General features: G+C 37.9%; 2 protein-coding genes across 3 annotated transcripts in view; one reads left to right on the top strand and one right to left on the bottom strand.

Moving 5' to 3' along the window:
* Positions 1–2297: 2297 nt before the first annotated feature.
* On the top strand, positions 2298–6384 carry dct (dopachrome tautomerase). The gene is made up of 8 exons (XM_026144208.2): positions 2298–2811; positions 3085–3384; positions 3756–3856; positions 4342–4508; positions 4643–4822; positions 4918–5053; positions 5153–5354; positions 5911–6384. The coding sequence occupies exons 1-8, from the start codon at positions 2526–2528 to the stop codon at positions 6084–6086; spliced, it is 1548 nt and encodes a 515-aa protein (XP_025999993.2). The 5' UTR covers positions 2298–2525; the 3' UTR covers positions 6087–6384.
* Positions 6385–8086: 1702 nt separating this feature from the next.
* The window catches only part of LOC113007382 (glypican-6-like), a 79043-nt gene continuing 70750 nt past the window's right edge, over positions 8087–16379 (bottom strand). For both annotated transcript variants that reach the window (XM_026143876.2, XM_026143877.2), the window contains 3 exons: positions 11520–11656; positions 10320–10495; positions 8087–8973 (listed from right to left, as the gene is read on the bottom strand). In XM_026143876.2, coding sequence (XP_025999661.1) covers positions 8765–8973; positions 10320–10495; positions 11520–11656 — 522 coding nt within the window. In that variant the 3' untranslated portion in view covers positions 8087–8764. The remainder of the gene's footprint in view (positions 8974–10319; positions 10496–11519; positions 11657–16379) is intronic.

The following is a 16379-nucleotide window of genomic DNA, read 5'->3' as shown; positions in this document are numbered from 1 at the left end:
GTAAAGGAAGTCTTCCCCAGTAGGGGAAAACTGCCTATTCATGACATTAATTAGTACATGTATATAGGCTCTCATCAGCCACATGGAAGGCCACTGCTGGAAGTAATAGTATGGGTCTGTTAAATGTAAGGATTAGTGGTTTCACTCAGAAAGTACTTCTAGTTGTTCTGCCTCTGAAAACAGGCTGGGTAAAACAGATTTATTTCTTAAGGGCAGTGAGAAACAAACTATCAAAACTCAAACCCACAAAGAGAAAGAACTCATACTTTTCAGTCACAAGTACAACCGCGTGCGTGGTTAGTGACTAATTCAATCTTCTTTAAGTGTTGAAAATAAACTAAGTTTATTAGTTTACTATTATTTGTTTTTCATTTGTATCCCAGAAGACGGTGCGACCCATTCTTAAAACTCCAGGAATTTCGTTGCACAATGACAATAAAGGGCTATTCTGTTCCATTTCATTCAGCACTGATTGCTAATAATACAATTTGTCACATGGAATCCAGTGAAATCTAAACAGCATCATTAACACCACTCTTTAAAAGTCTTTTGGACACAGTAGAGGTATTCAGCTATTATCAGAACAAGTTGTTCTGTCTTCAGATAGGACTTTCAAGGAACTCTTGAAAGGAAACTTTGACCGCTACTGTACTGTTATGATAATATCTTGATCAGATTACCGTCCCTTCTGACACAGTACACATCATGTAACTTCGTCAAAAAAAAGTTTGCCACCGATTAAATACAGATATGGTGATGACGGTGTGATGGTCTGGGGCTGCTTTAGTGCTTCAGGACTTGGAGGACTTGACTGGATCTTGAAGTTTGCTCTATATCAGAATATAATGAAGGAGAATGCTTGACCATGCCCCAAAGCTTGGGTTGGCCAGCAGAACAATGATCCAAAAGACACCAGCAAGTCCACCTCTGAATGGCTAAAAAAACAACAACCCCAAAATGAATGCTTTGGAGTGGCCTAGTCAAAGTCTGGACTTGAATCAGAATGTGATGTTTTGGCATGGCCTTAAACAGACCGCTCATACCCAAAAAGCCTCCGGTGTGCCTGAATTTAAAAAAATTCGGCGAAAAAGAGGGGGTTCTCTTCTGCTTGTTTTCTTTTTTCTTTCTCAGCAGGTGATCCAGGTGATTGATATATGTATTTTTTTTTCTTTTTCTTTTTTTTTTCTGCCCATTCTGTTGGTTTTTGTCTTTTGCCCTTCTCCCCCGTCCCTCTTCTCAGCTGTTTCTCTTTCCCTCTTTCTTTCCCCCAGTCAAGTCTGTCCCGTATTCAGTAAGTGAAAATAAAATAAACAATAAAAGGTGAATCAAATGGACCATTACGGCAAGGCTGGGATGGTCAATTTGGTAAAGTAAATCCGTTGGGCATCTTTCTTTTCCTTTAGACAATAATTCTGATGGCAAAAGAGCCAAACGGGACAGGCAAAAAAAAAAAGAAAAAAAAAGAGAGGGACAAAAGTCCTCCACAGCGATGTGAAATATGCTTTGCCAGTTATCACAAATGCTTGATTGCAGTTGTTACTACTAAAGGTGGCACAACCAGGTATTAAGTTTAGGCAACAATTAATGTCGATGCATTTTGATTGTAGGGTTTTCTGCTGTGTGTATTTAAAATATCATAGTTCTTCTGCCACTGGTTATGTGACTGATATCAAATATGCACAAATTATCAACCCTGCAAAAGGATAAGTGGAAGTGAATGGATGGATATCAAACCTTTTCCAGTAGTTTCATACTGTTACGTGCCATTTTGCTCTTTATTTGTTAGGAATCACACAGACAGTGACACTGTATGTATAGTGTGTGAAAGATAAAAGAGTTCTTTGAAACAACGTCGTAATACCTCTACTGCTGTTCTTCCCGCAGATCACATGGATAACCAAAGACGTCAGCTGAGACCTGCGGTGAAAATGTGGAGGGCAAAAAGCTCAAAACCAACCTGTACTAACAAGCTCCAAAACTTTCAGAAAACGTCTGGCAGGATTAAAGTGACTAGTCTCTTATTTAGATTTACTAGGCATGCAGTTGGGGAACTGATTTGAAAACTATTTTTGTTCTATTTGGATAGCTGAATATGACTCAACCACAGCTAACAAATAAAAATCACAATGGAGTCCTTTGGCATAAAGTCTCTATACATATCCTTAATAGTTCCTTCAGGCAGTTGCTTGGTTAATTCATCCGGATCTTAGTGTGGCTCACAGCTCTGCTGTCAGGTGATCATCACAAGACCAGTGGCTTAATCCTCCTCTACAAAAGCAAGAACAGAAATCAGAGGCTTTCTTAATGTGCATGGAGGCAACTGGAACACAACATGATTTAGCTGCAGGAGTTGTTTCTGTAGATATTAAACCTATCACTGAATCTAATTCAAAGATACACAGCAAGGAACCATAGCAGAGTGAGATTCCACACTCTTCTGGGGTAACTAATTGAGCGTATTACAGCTGAGATTTGATCTACAAACTGATTTGTCACTGCTGACTGAAAGAAACAGGTGATATATCATGATTGCTCTGGGTCTTGGTCTTCTTTGTTTACTCTTTGGCCCTGACCTGTCAGAGGCTCAGTTTCCTCGAGTGTGCTGCACAGTGGAGGGGATTTTGTCCAAGCAGTGCTGCCCTGCTGTGGGCTCAGACCCTGCCAATGTGTGTGGCTCACTGTCGGGAAGAGGAAGCTGCACTGCTGTTCGAGTCGACACCAAACCCTGGGGAGGACCGTACAGACTAAGGAATGTTGATGACAGAGAGAGGTGGCCGACCAAATTCTTCAATCAGACTTGCAGATGTACTGGTGGGTGCTGACCAGCTTATTTAGATAAATAAGAAAAGTTAAATCCGTAAATGGTTAAAGTAGACTTAGATTTAACTAGGTAAAGGGTTGTGTTAAACCTTGTCTGTTGTCTGCTTTTTATTTAATGAGGCCTTCTGAGATTCTTAGCAGTAGTAACTGTTTTTATCTTTTGCATTTAAACTGCATTTTTAGGTTTTATTATTTTGTTGTACAGTGTTTTGTGACTACATGTTTGTGCACAATTTGACAATTAATTTGCTCTTTATGTTGCAGGTAACTTTGCAGGTTATGATTGCGGCCAGTGCAAGTTTGGCTGGATCGGACCAAACTGTGACCAGAGGAAAGCTCCCGTTGTGCGGAAGAATATCCACTCCTTGACCCCTGAAGAGCTCCAAGAGTTCCTGGACGCTCTGGAACTGGCCAAGAGCAGCATCCACCCAGACTACGTCATCGCCACTCAGCACTGGCTCGGACTCCTCGGACCAAATGGAACCGAGCCACAGATTGCCAACATCTCCGTTTATGACTTCTTTGTCTGGCAGCATTACTACTCTGTTAGAGACACTCTGCTTGGTAAACCATCATGGTCATATTTACACAAAACCACTACAACCATTAAATGTGTGGGTTTTTTTTCAGGAATATAACAATAATAAAAATATCAAATAAGACAAATACTATACCTACAAAGCAGATTCCCCCCCTTTTTTAATGAAATTTTATGAAGCCTGACAAATTCCAAGTATAGACCTTTTTTACTGTAACTACAAAAATTCTGTAACATATAAACTGATAAGAGGAATGCTTTTACTTAACTTTTTGTTTTACGTTCTCATATGTTTGTTATAAAATTCATATTTTTAGGCATTAGATATAGTGTTTATTAAGCTCAGAACTGTTGTGAGACTAAAGAGGAGCTAATGAAACAATTCATTTTCCTCCAGGTCCAGGTCGTCCCTTCAAAGCCATTGATTTCTCACACAAAGGGCCAGCATTCATTACTTGGCACAGGTATCACCTCCTGAGTTTGGAAAGAGAACTCCAGGTATTTGGAATTTTGTATTATTTTTGTATTTTTTTTAAACATCTCTTAAAATATTATATTTTTTGTGGTGGAGAGTAGAGGAGTGTATCCTTTGCACAACAATTTGCATTTTTTTTAAAAATTTGGGCTCATCAGATTTTTAAATTGCGTGCACAATTCTTGTTTAAATTCACTGATGAAACATAAATGACCTGTCAAAGGGACATCTGTTTAAAGCTCAGATTATTGCATGTTATATTCAATAAGCTTACTGATGACTAACATTTTGGTGAAAAATTGACAGACAAATCATTCTTACAATATTTCACAAAGACATTTTAAACTTGCATTAAAAAAAAGACAATAAAAAAATGGTATACCTAAAAATTATATATATAAAATATAAACGAGAGAGAGTTGGCCCTATAAAACATCCCTATAGAGCCATGTTGCTGATTTAGCAATACTTTTTCATAGAAACACGAGTGTTTCCTTTTCTTCTGCAGAGACTTACTGGCAATGAGAATTTTGCAATCCCATATTGGAACTTTGCCACAGGGCAGAGTGAGTGTGATGTGTGTACTGACACTCTGCTGGGAGGCAGAAACCCAGACAACCCCTTCCTCATCAGTAACCAGTCCAGGTTCTCCAGATGGGGGGTGGTGTGTAACAGGTCAGAAGAAAATACTGATTGGAGGGAAACAATTGTCAGTAATTGTATTAAAAATGTGTAACCAATTAACGAATGTTCATGGTACATGTTGGTGAAACATTTAAATTCTTTACGTGTATCTAATTTATTTCCAGTCTCGACGACTACAATCGTCTCGTGACCCTTTGTAATGGAACCAGTGAAGGTTTCATACAGAGAGGGATGATCCGGCAAGGCAACAGGACTCTGCCTACAATGACTGACGTCAGAAGCTGTCTTGGAATTCGGGACTTTGACAGCCCTCCCTATTTCACCAACTCCTCCTTTAGCTTTAGGTAAAAGTGGAGTGTTCACCATTGTTAATGATGTTACATTTATGCCACCTCTTTCACAGAACAAATGAATTAATGCTGTTGTTTGTACCTCACAGAAATGCTCTCGAAGGGTACGACAAACCTGATGGAGAACTGGACGAAACCGTTGACAACCTTCACAATCTTGTCCACTCAATGCTCAATGGAACCAGCTCGTTGGCTCACTCTGCAGCCAATGACCCCATCTTTCTGGTGAAAACCTAATTCAATGGTTTCCTCTGATAAAAAAAATCTCTGACACACTTTGTTTTCATTTTTATAAAAATGATATTTGTCATTTGTACCTTGCAGGTGCTCCATGCTTTCACTGATGCTATTTTTGATGAATGGATGAGAAGGTTTGTTCCATCCAACGCCACTTTCCCAGATGAGATGGCCCCCATTGGACACAACAGAGACTACAACATGGTTCCCTTCTTCCCTTCCATTACTAATGAGGAAGTCTATGTTCCATCTGAGCAGCTGGGATATTCTTATGCCATTTCCCTGGATGGTGAGCAAATAGTGAAAGAAAAACTTTGATCGGTGGGATAGGTGGACATTTTTGGAAAATTGATGTAATTTCTTACTGGTGAGAGTAAAGATTGATTTCACTCAAGTGTGTACAGTGTGCGTGGAGCAAAGAGTTGGCCTGGGTTTGCATGAAGAGTAGACATACCTAACCCATACAATTATTAAAGAAAAAAAATAAACAGAATTTTCTAAATTAGACTGCCAACATGATCGGTTCAAGACCAAAGTCTGAAAATGACAGATTATGGTTTTAATGGATAGTTTTTTGGCAAAATTTCTCAATTATATATACGCCACTGACACGTGTGGCCTTTCAGTGAACACTAATAAAACAGGGCAACATTGCATGTTTCAAAACAAATATCAACTCACTGCCGACCACTTTCAAATCCATGGCGCTGGCTCATCAACATAAAAAAACCCCCTCTTTTTGTTATGTTGGAATAAATATCTTCTTATTTACAGATTTCATTCACATTCAATGAACCTGCAACTGCAAAGGTTTCAGCAATCCATCTCCTGTTTCATCTATACAGATGCAGATGGAGGACCGGCTGTTTTTGTGCTGGGCTCCACTCTGGGAGGAATCTTCATCGGTCTCCTGGTACTTCTCCTTATCTTTGTGCTCTACCTGCGTCAGCGGAGAAACAGAGGCTTTGAACCTCTGATAAAAGCAGATTTCACAAATAGAAAGTACACAGAAGAAGCCTAGATTTCACCTGTTGTTCTGAAATGCGCTTGAGTGCTCAAACATACCTCATAGTAATGGAGCACCCTGTCTGCTGTCACGACTGTGAAGAAGAGCAGAATAATAATCTTCTCTTTGAATAGCATGTTGTTTTTTAGCTGTTGCATCTAATTTCATGTTAGCAAATGAATCACACGATTGTTCTACCAAGTACCTCGCACTCTTAAATCAGTCTTCAATTAAATGCATTTCTACTTTAACCAGTTTTAACCTGATTTACCATCTCAATCATCAATATATATAAAACATATATGATTACAAATTGTTTTTGGGTTTTTTTTAAATAAGAATTTATTCTCAAGAACAGCAATAAAACAAAAATGCAATCATCTTAATTGCACCAAAAACAGTAAGGCATATTTGCTCAACTAGTTCTTCAAACCTCAGTTTGAAATTATTTTAAAACCCCATAAAAACCTTTCCTCATTAGTTTTGAAATCAAACAGCAATGCATTAATTCTGAAAAACAAACAAAGAGATAACAAAAAACCCAAACTGAGCATTTTTGTGAGTCATAATTTGTCTGACCATACATCCATTTTCAATATTTTATTGCAAAAATATTAAAGGTTCAGTGATACAAAACAATAAAAAGGGCATCTTATGAGATCAAAATGTAGAATAATGGGTCCTTTTAAATGAAACTTTGACATATTTCCTCTATATTCTTGAAATAAATGTGGGTTAAAAAAGTGACTCGTATGAAATAAAGAAAAAGCTCAACAAATATTCAGTGATATGCCGCAAAGGACTTAATACAGGCTAATTCCTTGGAAATGTAAGCTTAGCAGGCCTGTTGGTTATGAACCTGTCGGGCTCTCAGAGAACAGTGGACGTACATACAGGCTGGTTTTGTCCGCCCCCCTCAGCACGGCCAGGCCTCTCACATTCTCCGTAAGTACGCTCTAGTGAGGAACTTCACTGAAGCATTCAGCTCTGTCCAGTCTCCACAGATTCTCATTTCACAGGTGACTGTGGCCGGCTTCAAGCCTGTCTGTGCTGCAGACGCAACCATTCAAGCTTTCCAGATAAATTTAGAGACCCTTTCTTTACATTTCCAGTAACCACTATGTGCTGTTGCTGCTTCTTCTCCTAATATTTCCATAACCTTTTGCAACTATTATATATAGATGTATATAGATATAGATCTATATATCTATCTGTCTATGTATATATAATTTTCTTTCTTTTTTTAAATTTGTAATTTCAACTTGTTAATACTGTCACAAAGTATTTTAGTTTTGGTCCTACAGTGTTCATTTACACACAGAATATGCTTTGGTTACTGAACCTTAAAAATAAGAGGGAAAACAACATTTACAGTATTAATGAATCATCTCAAAATCCTGTAAATATTTCTAGAGTATTTTTTGAAAATGCTAAAAGCCCCAGTTACTGTAAATTAACATCGAGGTTACAGCAGCCCAAGAACTGATAGTAATCGTCTTCGAGTGCAAAATGGTAAACGTCCATTTACACAGTTAAAGAAGATAATCCTGCTTTTCAGTGACTTCACATGACCTCCTCTGTGCTGTGAGAAGAACACTTGTATGCAGCACTTAAACACCTCTTTGTATTTGATTAGTTTTACTGACAAGTTTGCATTTTAGTGGTTGCATGAGACCCATTGTGCAACCCTTAACTTACTAATTATATTATCAATCACAATATTTGACATGGTATAAATATATTTTATATCAGGACATGCACACCACAACGCTGCAGAGGCAGCATCTACCTTGACAGCATAACCCATATATTAGCGGCACCTTCTCTAAATGTGAGTAACTGCTCCATAATAAATCTGTCCAGGCTATCTACTCTTGAAGCCTAAGGATCCAGTTTGATATGAGAATATTTTTGCACATAATGAATTTGCTGCAAGGCAAATTAGTATATAAAATGTCAATCTTAACCCTAACAGTGACTTTAAGCACAATGCAGCTGCTGAAAGGTTTTTAAGAGAATAGCTAAAAGCTGTGCAGATGCATAACCAACCCATGACATAGTTTAACTACAATCTTTCCATATGACACAGTTAAAATGATTGTGAAACACAATTTAGAAGCTGCATTTGATCTAAAAATAAACATGACAGCATTACGCTTCTCATCAGAAATGAATAGTTGGCACATAAGTTCATGACAATGGAATAAGGTGTCAGTTAAAACCACATGTTCCATTCAGATCAAATCAAAGGATCCTTTGCTTTAAAAAAATAACACGTGTATAAAATGACCACATTCTCAACATTTTTTCCAACACACAATAAACTATTTTTTTGCAATAAAAAAAAAATCTAAACAATCAAAGTGCGTGTTATATTTTTCCACATTAAGACCTACAATAATACCTTTACTAAAATCTCAGAAGCAGAGTTAGTAGGGGTGGCATCGCTGTTAGATGGTGAAGTGATGCCAAAACATATCAAGTCTAAGGATGGCACTGCACAATCTTTGGGAAAGTGGGAACTCATGATGCTTGACTGCTCTCTTTTTCAGAGCAGACTCTTCTTGCCTTGAAGCTGGCAGTCTGAATGCTGTCTGCTCCAATCTGCCTGAATACAAAAAACTGCAAAAAAAAGGGGAAAAAAGGAAAAAAAACAAACCCCTGCTGTCCATGTTTAGCCTGTTCCTCTAGCATTATCTCCACTGTCGCTGAAGTGCCAAGGCTGAAAGGGCCAGCATGGTTGGCAGTGCTACAGACGGTGCACAGAGCGGGGCAGAGTTATCCACAGGCCCGCTCCGGTCGGCTCTCACCACGGGGATTTCAGTCGCAGCCGTACCGTCCATGTATGTGGGGCAGACCTCTGTGCAGCCGCTGCCACTGCCTGAGCCACTGCCTTCATCGCCTGCAATACCGTAACACAAGCCAGAATGAGCACAGCACTGCAATAGCAGTGTAACATTGCTCAAAATCTCCAGCAGACACTGTGGAACTTTCTCATGTATAAATTAAAGGGTTTAAATATCACATGATTATCACCCACCTGGTGGGAAATGTGTCATTCTCTGTTTTCCTTTAGTCTCTTAAATTGTCTTAATTTTACGGTCAGCACATTGTATCACAAACTCAGTGTTGTTCAGATATGCTAATATATACACACTACACGCATGCTAAACAGTAAATAATAAACAGACACTGCCTGGTTAACACAGTCAAGCATTCAGCTTCAAATATATTTCTCATCAACTTATGGGAGACTTAAAACAATTCTTAAATTAGACTCAATGCTAAACTTTTATTCATCAAGTAGACATTAAGTAAAAATCTGCAAAGATGTTTAAAAAATGTGTCTCCCTATTTCTACTGCCCCCAAGTGGCTAAAATGAACTTAGCAGTGAGTATTTACTTGTGATTCTTTACTTTTTGTTTATTAGTGTAATTGTGTCATTTGTCTGTGAAGGTTCTCAGTCATCCAGGTCATCGTAGTCAAAGGAGCTTACAAAGAAAAGCGTCTGGACTTCTTTAAGTTACTTGAAGATGTTTCACCTCTCATCCGAGAAGCTTCTTCAGTTCTGAGGTCAAATGGTGGAGAGTCCCAGATTTAAACCTAGTGGGAGTAACCCCCCAAAGAGGGACAAAAGGACCCCCTCACATCCTGGGTCATCTGACCTCAGGAATTTGCATGATAAGGTGGGGCCAGGTTTCACAATGAGCTCACCCGAATCCCTGGCTGATTGGGACCCACACCCATTTTCACACCTTGGCTCAGGCGATTAGAGGATCACCAGGGGGTCCTTTTGTCCCTCTTTGGGGGGTTACTCCCACTAGGTTTAAATCTGGGACTCTCCACCATTTGACCTTAGAACTGAAGAAGCTTCTCGGATGAGAGGTGAAACGTCTTCAAGCAACTTAAAGAAGTCCAGATGCTTTTCTTTGTAAGCTCCTTTGACAATGGTGTCATTTGTACAGTTAAACAGAACGTGATTTTGCACACTCAGTGTGACGTCTCAAAATTTCATAAACCTGGCAGAAGATACGTTTTTTTTGTTGTTGTTTTTGTTTATTATCATTATTATCATTATTATTATTATTATTATTATTATTATTATTATACAATTTTTGTTATTTGCACCTTTAGTTCTGCTTGCAGTTTTACTGACGCTGATCACCTTTGCCTTAGGGTTAGGCAGACAGCTTATTAGTAGTGAGTTGTTCTATTTGTGTGTATGACAGAAGTGGCAAATGGCTTACTTGAGTCTTGAAAGTAGATATCATTGCCATTGTAGGCATTTTTCAGCTTGTTAGTCATCACCCTCAGAGCCATGATCTGCTGACGGATGAGTGTGTCTGGGCGTGTGATGTCAACACCCACTTCAGGGTTATTCACCTGGTTGGTAAGGCCATCCTTTTGGACCTCAGGAAAGTACCTTGATGGAAAAAGAAAAGAAAAAAAAACAGTTTTCATTGATACTGTTTAGTTGCTAAACAAAGAAAACCTTTACTTTGTTTAGTTGTTATAGACTGCTTTCTCTGAAATCTCATCAGAAGCATTCACTCAACAAAAACAGAGACAGGCTAAACACGGTCGAATTCCATAAATGTTTTGAGTCATGGGTCCAGTACAGCACTTGGGAATTGCTCTTTGAGGTAACAACAATGTTGGCAAAATGAACATTTGACCCAGTCGTGTAGGGTAATGTTCTGACATTCTTTTGACATATTTCTCTCGGGAAAACGTGTCAGCTGAATGCACTCCTGCTCGATAAATAAGCGGCAGGTCGTCATGTGATGGAATTCCACAGATCATCTGACACAGCAGCAATTGTTCTCCATAAGTCCAGATCACTCTGGAAAATACACACGTCTGAAATGTTGCTGAGGTGAAAGAGGCAAAATTTCACTTCTTTAATTGATGTTGTTTTTTTCTACCACTGAAAATAGCATTGAATATCAATTAAAACAATTAAAGAAGTTTAAAATATTCAAAATCATATAGCTGATATAATGATTAAAAGCAAAAATCGATTTCTCAGTTAGATCAGTAACGGCCAGGGAATCTGGAGCCCTAATGCAAATGTTAGCTTTTTAAAATGAAACCAAAATAACAGATGGATCTAGATGCTGGTTGAACATTTAAAAACAAAAGAAGAAGAAGAAGAAAAACACAATTTCACAAATATGCCACCAAATTCAAAACGCATGGAAGCAAATGATATTTTACACGAGATGAATTGAAACCACATAGAAAAGTTTTTTTTATAATGTTTAAGACAACAGCTTACTTTTAGTTCAAATCAAAACGCATGCTAAGCTCTTGCAGAGCAGGTGAAAGCACATAATCTGATTCTTAATTCTAGGCTTAGACTTCTTAATATGAAGCAGGTTGAACAGACTTTGGACTTCTACCCTTTTGTGTTAGCTGGCATTAGCTTCAGGCTCTGTTGCCCTTACCTGCCCTTGGTGTGTCCGTTCCAGCACTCCTCTTCGCTGGCATTTCCAGCGGTCACTCTGTCTTCTACACACATCGCCTCAGGTAGGTTGGACCAAAATTTCTTGAAGTCCTTTAGTTTCTCTTTTATGTCAACCACCTACACAAGGACAGGGGTCATTGTGAGATAGGAAAAAAGCCTCCTGTATAAGTACATGAAGTCTGATTTCCAATCAAGGATGATACATATCATAAATACAGTTTCAGGGATGTTATTGATGTTTTTATATGCTTACAATGTAACATTAATACAGAAAAATCAGTTTCACTTCAGTTCCTCACATCACAGCCCCAAATATTAAACAAAATATGAGTCCAGCAGTACCTACAAGAATAGATGGTCAGAAATATTTACTGAATTACATTTTTATTGCACTTTAATATGGCGTTTATTAACAGCTATAAGCTATTCATTATGTTTCAAAACAGTCTTTTTGTATCTAAAAACTCTGCAGAGTTAATGTAATAAAAAAATAGCAGCTAAAGAGAAAATGTCTACAAAGTCAAACTGATTGAAGTAATTACACAAATTGAAGTCAATAAGGCATTATGTCTCCTAATATATGTATGACATATGAAAAAGACAATGTGCTGTTTTTCTAAAAAGTACATGTCAAATGCTCCTATTTCTTATTTCTATAGCATCAAATCATAACAACAATTGCCTCAAGGTGGTTTATATTGTAAGGTAAAGCTCCTATAACATTACTATTACTGACAATCATGATTAGTCATTAAAAAACCAAATCCCACAGTGTTACTAACAACAGTATGTGGCTGTAAAATCATTTGAGAGAAAATACAAACACTAAATTAAACTAAGACATTTCTGACACACAGTGGATGAGAAATGGCAGGTTGAAAACTTGCATTTGAGTGAGATGAATAAAGCTTACTGTTACTCTGGATGCATCTCGTGAGAAAAAGGTAGAGAAGCATTTCACTTTTGCTCACTAACACACCTTAACAAGCTGATTATAAACCTCAGGAAGACATCTTCGCACTTGAACTCGTACCAAACGATTTGGGTTTAATTTTTCCTTCTCTGTTGACTATCAAATGTTTGCATCATGGAAAGGAAGACTATGCAGGCTTGCAGCAATCATTTCAAACTGAATGCCAGACATAAATGCTCCTTTGCATCCCAGCCATGTGACAAAGTCAGATATCGTTTCCTGACTTGAGCCTGTTGAACTCCAATCTTTCATCAAACACACAGAATTTGACATATTTCACTGAAGCTGAGGGAAAGCCTGATAGCAGCAGGTTGGCCCCATTATCTTTTTCCGTCTGACTTGCTGTTGGCTTACGTGAAATTGTAGAGAACCTGAGCAGAACATGAAAGGTGCTGTACTGACTGTGTGACGCTGCTGTAGGCCTTGACACTGCTTTTGATGTGTTAATCCTGTCACACTGATGCCAAAGCACTTGAGCAGCTCTGATACTGCCCAGAGGGTCGAGGCTACACTCAATACAAGAGATTGACTGGCAATGTTTGACTAAACCTCATACATTAAGTTAAGTCTAACAAGTGAGATTCACAGTTTTCCTCAGGATCTGCTGGCAAAAAACAGAACCTGTGAAAGTGGGAACTGAACTAGGAATGACACATATGAAAACATTCGATTAATACCTCTATCAAGTATTGTGTGGCCATTATTTCACGTGGATGCAAGTGAAAAGGTATTTTAAGCAGCAGCTAATTTATTATCCTATTTGAAACAGAATTTAAAAAATCTGAAAGATTCATGAACTGAAAAAAAACCCCTAAAAAGTCTGTGTTAAGTTTGCAAAAGAGAAAGGTTTTGCAAACTTAACACAATTATAAACAAGCCTCTGAGAAAAGTCTGCCTCTCGTCTAACTGGACGTTGCCTATGAACAAATACTACCACTCCAACAAATAACCCTCAAATGCAACCAACTGCAAAGGCCACTAGATGGCAGTATGTCTTTGAGATCTGGTGAGATGAAAGTGAGTAGACGAAAAATCCAGGGAGGAAATGAAAGTGACAAAATAACCTTGCAAATTGAAACTAATTATGTTTGCTAATGAAGCTTCTTTAACATCAAAGTTCAGCTCCATGTGGCCAAACATAGATGGAAGACATGACATCCAAACAGATGTCAGCAGAAAGCCTAATGGAAGACAAAATTACACACACACAAAAAACGCACACACGCAGACACATACACACAAAAGACGGTGTAGAAGAAACGCATGTCCCCATGGTATGTGAGGAAGCAGAGCGGAGATATGCGATTCTTTTTATAATCTGCTACCTATTACTGACAGCACTGACATTCTCATTAAAATCACAATGACGATCACAGACACAGCACCTCCCCGGCGCCTCACATCAGGATATTACATAGCATTTGTTTTCAGTGACATCCTAACAAATGACTATTATCATGCTATGTGATAGCTGCTCCAATTCCTAATGACACTAAAGGTGGCATTAGTGTGAGATATCTACAATCTATAATAAGGGCTGATGAGGGAGTTGATAGAAGCATTTACTCAATAGAAGTGCAAGCTGTATTCATTTTTAGATTATTATTCAGTCCCAGGACTTCAATAACTTCTAAATTTAAGGACCATATAAAACACCGACAACACAAGGACCTTAAGATATTAGAAGTGCTGCTAAAAAGACTTATCTTCAAACGCTGCTAACTGTACAGATGTTTTCCACTGAATGATGTCTTCTGAATAATTTCTAAATGGTTTAAATATGACAGATCAGCGCAGAAACGTAGCTCTTGATTTTCATTAAAAATATTTTAAATAATTATTTAAATAAACAGAGCTAAATGAGCCATTTGAAAACCCATTAAACCATCTTCTCCTGCAATGATATATATTTGCTATGTATTCTATAATTTTAAATATACAGTGTATATACTGTCTGCACTGAAAAAAAAAGTGGTATATATAGATATATAGGCATATATTTCCTATTCTTTATAGGCACTATAAAGGTCTTTGAGGCCAATCCTGCAGGGATGTACGTAGCCTTGCTCTTGTCCTGTTTTATGCATCATATCATCTATATTATATATTACTTACAGGAACAGTGCTGTATCTTTATTCACTGATCTACCAGTGATACAGTGTGCAAATGCATGTCTTTAAATGTTTCTTTAACAACTGTAACAGTTTATTAATTCCAATATTGAATTAAGATAAATCCTTTAACTTTGGCAAAAAAAATACACAAATGTGAACTATACAGCAGTGTTATTATTAATGTAGTAAAGCTTATTATTATATACCGGTAACAGCTGACATGACAGCTTATATATTTGGAATATATAAATACGTTGTGCATAATAAATGCATAATACATTTAATGCATATTGCTTCTTGTTGATGAATTCCATGAACGGCGCAAAACCAAACAGGTGCTACTTAGTCCCTCACTCTCTGAGTACTTCCCAACTTCCCAGCTGTGCATGTGGCATTTATCCTCTCCCCTGCTGGTTACTCAGGAGACGTAAATGCATGTAGTTTAACTTTTAAAAGAGGCTTATGAATTTCTTACAGCAACTGGGCACTGGGAAGTTACAAATGTTTCCCAAGCAGGAGTTTATTTGCTGAGCACAATTTAAAGTGGCTGATTAATCCACGTTTGGTGCACGAACGGGTACTTGCGCCCGCAGGATGCAGTATATATACAGCCACAACAAATGGGCCCTGTTTATTGCTCTTAAGATACATGTTGCCCAGTGCAATTGTATGGGGAGGTAATATGTCTTAATTAAAATAGAAACAAACAAACGAAAAATACAATGGAGCTACATTGCACAAGTGAATAAGCTAAATCAGGATTTGGCTTCAAGATCAATATTCATAACCTTTTTGTAGGTTATGATTTTTTTATGAATTTGATGACAATAATAAAGTAAAGAGCATGACCAGGTTTATCTTTTAAACATCTTCTCCTTAGCTTAAACAAAAAATATATAATTATATTTACCTTGAAGCTTAATCATGTATGCAGCACCACTGCAGCACCACTGTCAACTCTCCACTTCCCTCCTCAGACATATTTTTTTTCTTCTTTTACCCCATTGCCCTGTTTCCTGTCATGAACCATATATTTCTTCACTGCGTTGTTCTCTCTCTCTGCCTACTCGCTGTGACTCTGCAAGGTCCCCACTCTTTTTGGTCTTTTTCTGTCTTGCTTTAGTTCTAAATGTAAGTGAAACTTTCATGCCTAGCTGACCCGTGATCTTACAACAGAGCTCCCATTCAAAGGAGATTTGTGGGTAAAGCCTCTGGTGTCTTCCGACTTTGATACACAGAATAAGCTCAGTCTTCTCTATCCTTTCTGTATTGAATCATTTTATCCAAGCTTTCATTTTAATTATTTTGAATTTTAACGAGCACTGTGTGTGTGTGTGTGTGTGCAATGCAGTTAATCATGCATTTATTTAATTGTCCAGTTCTTTTTTGTCTCTTTATAGCTCTTATTTCCACAAGAAAAGATAAGCAGAGATTTTTTTTTAACAGCACCAAACCACAGAAAATAAATTCAGCAACAGCAATGGAAAGTAGCCTGTAATGTATTACAGCTCACACAGCTTAGCGTGCTATGATCCAAACATAACCTCACCTTTAAACTTGCTTTTTTCACCTCAAATGAAATCTGCCCAAACAGCCCGGATATGCGATACAGTGTTTACTCGCTGTAAAAAGCTGTTGGCAAGCTCACGTGGACAAACATGAGGAAATGTTTACAGAGAGTAATTATTTCCAAAAATCAGCCATATGAGCATATGAGATTCCGGTGTTAACGGGCTTAAAGTCTTTGTGTTT

This window comes from Astatotilapia calliptera, chromosome 16 (genome assembly GCF_964374335.1).
Source record: "Astatotilapia calliptera chromosome 16, fAstCal68.1, whole genome shotgun sequence".
Lineage (NCBI taxonomy): Eukaryota > Metazoa > Chordata > Actinopteri > Cichliformes > Cichlidae > Astatotilapia > Astatotilapia calliptera.
Note: the sequence above shows the minus strand (reverse complement) of the source record. Positions and strands in the feature narration are given on the sequence as shown.